This window comes from Brachyistius frenatus, unplaced genomic scaffold, assembly GCF_029030835.1.
Source record: "Brachyistius frenatus isolate BFR_SWC_R1_liver_20210118 unplaced genomic scaffold, ASM2903083v1 Contig_9, whole genome shotgun sequence".
NCBI classification, from domain to species: Eukaryota; Metazoa; Chordata; class Actinopteri; family Embiotocidae; genus Brachyistius; species Brachyistius frenatus.
The window spans coordinates 2951058-2960220 of NW_027210608.1; the positions used below are offsets into that span (position 1 = coordinate 2951058).

Genomic DNA, 9163 nt, shown 5'->3' on the forward strand with positions numbered 1-9163 from the left:
AACATTTGATATCATCTGAGGACAAGACACCAATTACAGCGCCTATTAAAAGTATTCCCCATCTATTTACTTTTTCACAACATTGAATCGCAATTGAGTAATTGTTTTTTACACCAATCAGTAGAGAACTCGGTTCAATGTCAGTGAAAACAAAGCAGACACAATTATAAAACACAAAGTAACTGATAGCAACAGTTTGAATGTTTATACGAATATGGACTATTGCATATTAAGCACTTGAAGTAGATGTTGTGTGGTTTCATAAAGAAAAAAAAAAAGTTACATTCCAAGAGTTGTTGAGGAGAAGCCGTCCAGAAGCTGATAGACACGCTGAAGGATCCGGATCATGACATTGGTATGCTTCCCTACTGCAGGCCGTGCAGGCTTGTCAAAGAAGAAGTTTCACACAAACACAGCAAAACAGACATCCTGGTGACAAACCTGCTGCAGGCCGCAAACAAACTGTTGTAGGCGATTTATTTTTAAGACAGGACAACAACCGCAATCACAGCCAAATTTAGACGGGAATGTCCTCAAAACAACAATGACTCTGCCCAATACTCAATTTGGTGTCCAGACCTCAAACCAATCGAAGATCTGTGGCAAGACTTGAAAATTGCTGCCTCTTCATATTGAAGAGGTGAGCACTTATGCAACCAGTTATAATGGAGCAATCAGAACATTTGATAAACTACTTGTGCAACCCAGCCTTTTCTGAAATTTCTGTGTTTCTCACAGAGGACTGATATATTCTCATCAGCTCTCTCATCATCCTCCCATCTGTGCAAATCATTTTAAAACACACCAAAGTGCCAACTATTCTTTCCAAGTCTGGGTTAGCTTCTACAGTCTTGGCAAGGTAGCAATATCTCACTTAATCTTGCTACACATTGAAATAAATAGGATTGCATCATGGTTATTTCAGACCAACTCAAAATGTGTCACAACAAAAAAAGAGGCCAATTGCAATTTTAGTGATTTATTTGTACAATAGAATCGCAGTGTACAAATACCCCAGCTCAGATGTAAAGGCAAGAACATAACGGCATCTATTCTGCCTGACCTGAACGTCCCTCAAACCTTAGTGAGCTTAGTCTGATGATAAACGGATATGCCGATGAAAAAAAAAGAAAAATGCTAAAAAATAAATAAAGCAGCTACCTGCCCGACTTTTACAGGGCTTGAACAGACCCTTAAATCAACAAAGTGCCAAAGCGTATTGAAAATAATGACAATAAAAAAGGCAAAATAAAACAAAAAAAACAAAATGTATAATGTCCAAGTTGAACTGTCCAACCTTTATGGCAGTGGAGCGATTATGGCCTCAGTTTAAATAGTATGTAAAAATGGAATTCACGGTAGACAAATACAGAAAAGGCAGACGGTGATATCGCTATCAATTCCATGTGCCTATGCCACTTACACCACTTACACATTTACACACCATCCACAGACAATGTTGCGAGCTTTTACGCACAAGACAGAGGACACTTTTAAATAATAATTTAAAAATAAATGTAACAAAGAAAAGTGGAATTCCTTCTCTGGCTCGCCTCAAGTAGAAGAAGTTTAGATGCAATGGAGGCGACATGATCCATTTCAGTGGCGCATGTAAAGTCCTCTCTCAAAGTAATACTCATTTACGTTCACTCAAATTTCCATTAGTAAATCACTAATGTTGCCATGGTAACTGAAAATGTTGTATAAAAATATAACAAAGACTGAAAACTGATGCACTCAACAAAAATATATCCACACAGTCTCAAAATGTGGGGCGGGGGCTGAGCAACACGGCCAATATACGTTTTATTTCTGGAGGCTGGGAATGCATAAGGACGCACCACATTATCAAGTCTGAGTGGCAGCGCTCTTTCCCCTCTCACCAACGGCAACACAGTGGAAGCCACGTGTTCCGTCGGGGCCCCTCGGCAGCCTCGTCACTCCTGGCGGCAGCCCGTCGGCGTTCTGGATCTTTCTGCCCAGCATCGGGCTGCCGACCGGACTGCTCTCCTGAGACGCCACCTGCTTGCGCCGCTGAACCCACGGGCTCCCTGAAGGGGTGAGGCTGCTGTCTGAGGAGTAGTCTGCCCAGCGGCGCCCAGGCTCGGGGCTCAGTCTGCCCTCACTGGCCAAGGGTGACTTGTGGGATTTGCGCTGAGGACAGGGGCTGGCACGGGGGCTCGACCAGGGACTGTTGCGTGGGGACATAGAAGGACTCAGGTGATTGTTCTGGAAGCTGATGCCTGCAGTGGTCGGGCTGAGCTTGTTGCAGGACAGGGACTTTCTAGCCAGCCTGGGCGATGTGGGGTTGCTTTCTGTCTCTGAGGAGCTGCAGGCCGAGTCGTCCCCGTGGTACTGAAGCTCTCGCACTCTGCTGTTCAGAGAGCGGCTTTTACGCATCCCTCCCTCCTCACGAGGTCGTTCTTTGGGTACCTTCTTTTTAGGCGGCTTGGTGCCAATCAGGACCACTTTCAACCCCAGTGAACTGGCCCCTCCATCCTCACTACCTACAGCTTCATTGGCTTTAACAGCAGCCTCCACCTCCTCGAACTCCACGATGGCACATTCCTCAGTGCCTAGCTGAGTGTAGCGACCGCTCAGCCTCTTCAGGTCTGCCGGCAGGTCCTTCCCCGGCTTTAGGACTCGGACGGAGGAAATGGCGCCATATGTTCCGAACGCTTTCAGCAGCAGCTTCATCAGTTGCTCCTGCTGAGTAGCTCCTCCCTCGCCACTTCCATTATCCTTCGTGATGGCGGCCAGCTCCGGCCACCTCTGCAAATGGCTTAGCAGCAGCATGCGGCTGGGCAGCGACTCGCTAGCAAAGACCGGTACGGCGGACTTGCGTCGCACCTTCCGCCCCTCATCGTTCAGCTCAAGGACCTTTGAGTGTCTCAGAGCATAAGCAGTTGTTCTCCAGTCACGAGTCAAGTGCTTCACCTGCAAAGAGACGAGGCTTGTGTTACAAGGGTGATGTTAAGTGGCTATCCCATAACCATTAGGTCACAGAGTTGGTGGATGCAATAGCTTCTGCCAAGGAATTATTAAGCTACAGTTAAAAAAAAAAAAATGTGGCTACACATTAACTTAAGCATGTCAGAAGGATCAATCAAGAATGTATCACCTTCCTTTTAGTCACACTTTCCGAATCAATCATTATACCAATTCAATAGAGCTAAACACCCAGGCTTCAAACTCTACAGCTCTATCCATCACTGTATAATTTGCTCATGTTTACGGTGCGTCACCTCAGTGTTGCCGATTCCACATTTGAATGCTAGTGTCTATTACAAATTAGCATGCGTGGAAGAACTGAGATTACTCGGAGCATAAACATAAAAACAAAATATCGCAATCAAACAAATCTGCATGCATGAGCCCAACGTAGCACCAGCTGTTGGAAAGCAATGCGAGAAGGCTGAAAAGCAACTGTTTTTCAACTGCTATTCAAATCCTCACGAGCCTCTACGACATCATAGAGAATTAAAATGGAAAAGATGGCTGGAGAGGGACGGGGGGGACATGTTTACATGCAAAAATGTGGTTAAACATTATTCTCAGCAGACTATCAGCTCAGGAATATTAGTATTCAGCATTAAAAAGGCACTTAATGAACCTCCAGTGGTGTGTATAGCATGTGGTATCTATTCTATAATAAATATAAGAGTAGAAGAGCAATTGTTTAAAGAGCTTTGTGTGCAGTTTCCAGCCTTAGCAGGACAAGTATTCAAATCATTCCCTGCTTTACCCAAATGTTCCGCAGCCACAGTTACCTTTTTGAACGAGGTGAGCAACTTGACGCTGACGAAGCCGAGTTTGTTGCGTCTGACATGTTTAAGCAGGAAGGCGTCGTGCTCCAGGTTCTCGTCGGACAGATAGTACTCGATCTGAGCGACCAGCTTCTGGGTGAGCTCTGGATCCGGGGGCTGCCAGCTCTCCTCCTCCAGCTCCCCTCCGCTGGTTCCGGCACCACTGCGTGTGGGAAGAAAATACAGATTGTGGTCAGAGTGACTGAAACAGCAGAATGTTTCAGATCCTACACAGCTAACATTACAACTGTTACACACTTTCATTAATACAATAAGCCAGAGGCTTACAAGTTGTTGGCAGGAATACATCCTCTTCCTGCCATTTCTCTCTGCAACATGCTGGTATGAGATGGACCGTTTGCTTCCCTCCTTTCCTTCTAGCAGTTGACAAGCTGCATCTCCATCCACAGTCACCTTGCCTCAGCGCCAGACCTCGACACCAGTGTCCCACTAGTCCTGAAACTGCCAAGACCTCTCCATCTGAAGGGCGCGGAGTCACAGACTCTCTCTCCCACACAGAATATGGTGGCTCACCATCATCAACTTCACACAAGTCACAAAACCTGGGATCAACACTGCAACGATTTGACAAGACACCTGACTAAAGGCGCGAAAGCAGCACGATCAGGCAGCCTCTCATTAGAGTGAGGGTCTGAATGAAATTTTGTGGATGACTCATCACCTCCTCCAGCCTCCTCCCTCGCACAACAGCTCTCCAGCCGGCTGACCGCACAGCTGGCACGAGCCCACATCTTCCCCAGAGCATTTAGAGGAGAAGCCTCTCTGTCCTCGAGAAAATTCGGAATCAAAGACAAAGACTTGTTAGAGATTATTTTTTTACACAGGCTGTGATGAAATTTACTATAAAGTCACGGTTGAGCAGTGCACTGTAAGTCTCTGAAGGAATGCTGCAGCGATATCAGGCGAAACAGCCACATGTCTGAACAATCTGCACTTTCTAAGAACGTTTAGTTTTATTTCCTGTGTGAAAAACCTGCTGCAACGATCCAGCCTGCACGGGTGTTACAGAAGGCACACCGTTAAGGTGTGACCTATACGAGTAAACAAACGCTTGGTATGGAGAGACTGATTTATTTTCCCTTTGGCTGTTCTATCACTGACTCACTCTTTACGCACGCAGTCCGAGTAGAAACCTTACAGGCCAGAGGATAAAAATAGCAGGCCATGACGCAGGGGAATTAGATTAAAGTGAAGGTGCTATCCTTTATCGCTCCGACTCAGGTGTCTGGTTGTTAGAGCCCCGACGCTGCCTACAGGTGGTTAAACACTTGCCTCCCCAAAAGATAATAATATCCTTCAAGTATTTGGGTGGATTTATACACTCCCAGTTGTCAGCATCTTTTGTTGTCACTGTGAGGCACCTGTCGGGCTGTTTGTACAGTGGCTTTCTACAAAACTGGCATTCATTTAGAGGAGCCCAACTGTAGCAGAGCTGCTCATGTGCTGTCATTTCATCTATAATAGCCAGTGCAGAAAGAGACTGCCGAGATTCCAACACATTAAGAGGGAAACGTTTATTTTTACTCCAACCATATGAACTTTGGCTTTTCGTGCAGTCAATTCAGGCCAAAGAAAAAAGTTTTGCTTCCCTTGTAGTGATGTAATGCACTTCAATTTACAGTTAGACTATATTACACATCACTGGCCATTAAGGCGATTATCTTAAAAGTAGCAAATAACTCAAACCTTGATTTGTCATGTCTTCCGATTTCGTCCTCACTACAGCTGCCTCCGAGGAAGTCAATATTATTGGATGACACTTCCTCCGGTTCCTCGTCCTCCGCCGCTTGAATGGCCACCGTTATCGTCACCGTTCCCATCTCCTGCGAGTGCTGGTCCACGGTAATTACCTCATCGATGCCCTGCTCCGTTGACGCATCCGAGGCGCACTCCGCCGGGCTCAAACTGGGGATCCCCACGGACCCACTCATGTTCCTCGGGTAAGTCAAGGTGGTTCCTCCCGGTCCCCTCTCGTCCTCGGTTACAACAGCAGCAGCAGCAGCAGCGCCTCCCTGGAAGCTTTTAATCGTACTCGACTCGAAGGCACAGGCAGGATACGGGGTGCGCAAAGCTGCTCGACGCTTCGGGCACCAGTGATGGCGGAGAAGGACCCAGGGGGCTCCGAAGACGCGCTCCACGGCTCGCCAGAGACCCCCGATCCAGATCCGACCCGACGAAGGGCCCTGAGGAGCGGCGGGGCTTATAGCAGCCGGCGAGACGCAGCCTGGACCTGGTGAGACCGACGGGCTGGAGCCTCCTTGTGCTTCTGCTTCTTCTGCTGCTGCTGCTGCTGCTACTGCTGCTACTTCCTCATATGTAAGAGGCTTTCTGCTCTTGAAACGAGCTCTGGGATTGGGCCGCGGCAGCGTCTCTTCGCAGTCATTCCCAACCCACAAACAAAAGCTGACACAAAGCCCAGAAGGAGGCAAGAGAAAGCAGAGGCAGCGCATGAAGGCGTTCACCAAAGCGTGCATGTTTCTTTCTTTTTGGGAGGGGCGGGGGGAGTTTCACATACACACATACATACATACATATATATATATATATATATACATACATACATACACATACACACACACACACACACACACACACAGTCTTGGCTGTTTCTGTGAAGACACGATTGCCCCGTTTACATGTCTCTAAGTAGGGGACCAAATGCACGTGCTCCTCTTTAATTGGCAAACTGCCGTGCCAAGGACGACGTCCTGACTAACCTTGCTAATTGGATAATAGGCTTTCAACGTCTTGGGCAGGAGGCAAGAGGTGCAAGTGCCTGGAGCAAGAGGACACACATTAGCAGTGGACATTAATGGAAGTCAAATCAGAGATTGTAGACCATTAGGTAGGGTGTCAAAAAAATAGTTTGTGTCCTGTTAAAATTAACTTAAATTGGGGAATTGGTACAACTGTTGTCCAGGGCCACACCCTGGATTTCTAAAAACGTTGTGGCCCATCATCATTTGTCATTTGTCAGTTATCATTGCCAGATGATATCTGACATACAGCTTAAAATCTAGTTGATGTTAGAAACGTTCAATAGTGACAAAACATGATTTATTCTAGAAATACGATTACTCCAAATCACATTTCACATTTACAGGTGCAGTAACCCTCTAAGATAAACGTGCTTAAACTTAATACAGCAGGTAGTTGCTATGGAGCACTCAGAGACAGGGGTTTCTTTGGGGAGAAACTGAAGCAGTATAAGCTATAACAGTATAAACTGTAACATTGCCATAATTGTTGCATTTAAAAACACTTTTGGCCTTGGCGGAGGTCTGCGCTCTCTTAGTGCCCATTTAGCATTAATTGATTTTACATGAAAACAGTCTAATCAGAACAATATTGACTCCAGAAACCACAAGCTGTAATTTGTGCGTAAAGTCACCCTAAAGTCAGTAAACCTCAAACATTTTCTGTAAGAAACAGCACCAAGGACACAACCTCAAAGTGCTAATTGTTAGTTACATCCCTGCGCTCGACCTACAGTAAAGCTTCAGTAAAATATAAGTTAAACTAGGATGCTTTTTTTGTTGTTGTTTTTTGTCTCAGACAACAGAACAAACAACAGAGACCTCCCTAAGTAGGTGTGGGAGTTCAGACTATATGTTTAATTTATGTTGGTGAAGCACAACATAGGTGTTCAGCCACAGCATTATAATTATAGTAATCTGAATACTCCCCTGTATGCTTACAGGCCCACCTCACGTCCGTTCGAGCAGCTCGCCATTGGTTTACATCCTAATAACCCTGTAAATCAGTCACACCGACATCGTTGGTTGTTGCCAGCCCTGCATGAAATATATTTACTCCTCTCCATTGGCAACCCAGGCTCACAGCTGGTGGGTAGTCTGACTCATTCGCTGCACCACATGCCATACAGTGCCACTCTATGTGTACAATGCAACGTGGGGAGAGAAAGAGGGAGACAATGGGGAGAGAAAGGGGAGTGAGGGAGAGGCTGGCAGCAAATACTGTGAAAGCATTTGGTTTCTTATCGCACACTTGTCCGCTCAGATCGAGCGACAGTCTGCCAGCTTGTTCAAATAATTTTCTAGCTTTGCATCTAGTAGCAGTAGTTCAGAAAAGCTTGAACTACCAGAATTAAGATAAAGGATTGCTAAGAAACTTTGAGACAGAACTTAGGAAGCACTACAACGATGCCACTGTAAAAATAGTTCTGCAGGCCACTTCCTCCTATCAGTGGTTGTCGGCCTTTTTCAGTTCTTTCTCCAGCCATCTGCCAACAATGTGCACAAACATTTTTCAAAAATGAACAAAAAAAAAAAAAATCCATATTGAGAAGAGTCTCTCTTGTTTGTGACTTGTTGTTCATATAAAACAGAGGCTCCTTTCAATGTATGATATAATTAAACTGCTCAAAACAAAGCCAAGTGAAGAGTTTCATGAAGCGAGGATGAATGACAAGGCTGTTGTGTTGGTTTGGATTTAATTTATTTATGTTACTTATACTGACTGACTTTTCAGCTTAAGTTCTTTTATAGTATTATTCTGACATCCCTTATCTTTTTTTTTTTTTTTTTTTTTTCCAAAGTGGCAGCTTAATTTGTTAATTTTTCACAATTACCATTTTCCCAGCTAACGCACCACCAAGCCTCCAAGGAGAATTGCTCTTTGAACAACTTCTCCTCTCCTAAGGGTTCTTCTTCAGAGTAATTTTTTCTCTCACTTTCTTTGTCTTTTATTTCCTTCTTCTTTATGAGCTTTTCAAGTCTCTGTTCCTCAATGCGGCCAAGAGCCATGCAGATGGAGGCATTATGTTGTTGTTTTTTATAGCTCATTTGTCTACTGTCTGTCTGTCCCACTATATATCAGGTAAGCCTTGAGGGAATTTCTTTAAATTTGGCACAAGCGTTCAATTGACCTCAAGCATGAACCAAATAGAATTTGGTGCCTAAAGTTCAAAGGTCACTATGAATTCACAAAGCAGATTTGTGGCCATAACTCGAGGATTCATAAACTAATTCAAAACAAATTCACACAACTGTTGAATAAGAGGCAGTGATGGTCAAAGGTCAACTTCACAGTGACATCATAATGTTCATCATTTTTCTGGCTATTTTTGAATGCCATAACTGAGGACAAGAAGGTTAGATTGTGGCCATACTTTATATATAATTAGATAGAGAAGTGGTGCTCGCCTTGAAATAACCTTGCAATGGATGGCTGACAAATAGGGAACTTACATGAGGCCGGCTGTGTGAAACTTTCTAAAATAATGTTTTTTATTTCTCTCAGTTGCAGAAAACATTTCTAACTTTGCTAAGAGTGCCATAGTGTGACATGGCAGATTGGGGGCCTGACTAACCAGG

General features: G+C 44.9%; 1 protein-coding gene across 1 annotated transcript; it reads right to left on the minus strand.

Moving 5' to 3' along the window:
* Window positions 1-963: 963 nt before the first annotated feature.
* Window positions 964-6301, minus strand: larp6a (La ribonucleoprotein 6, translational regulator a). The gene is made up of 3 exons (XM_069690363.1): window positions 5514-6301; window positions 3771-3969; window positions 964-2937 (listed from the first exon to the last, which is right to left on the minus strand). Exons 1-3 carry the CDS (start codon window positions 6299-6301, stop codon window positions 1849-1851), a joined length of 2076 nt encoding a protein of 691 aa, XP_069546464.1. The 3' UTR covers window positions 964-1848.
* Between the last annotated feature and the right edge of the window lie 2862 nt (window positions 6302-9163).

What these genes read in the sequence shown, in the direction of transcription:
- larp6a (XM_069690363.1), bottom strand. Translation starts at nt 6,301, where the DNA reads ATGCACGCTTTGGTGAACGCCTTCATGCGCTGCCTCTGCTTTCTCTTG. An exon ending in GGAAGACATGACAAATCAAG is followed by an intron (nt 3,970 to 5,513) that starts GTTTGAGTTATT and finishes TCCCACACGCAG; the next exon opens with TGGTGCCGGAACCAGCGGAG. An exon ending in TGCTCACCTCGTTCAAAAAG is followed by an intron (nt 2,938 to 3,770) that starts GTAACTGTGGCT and finishes GTCTCTTTGCAG; the next exon opens with GTGAAGCACTTGACTCGTGA.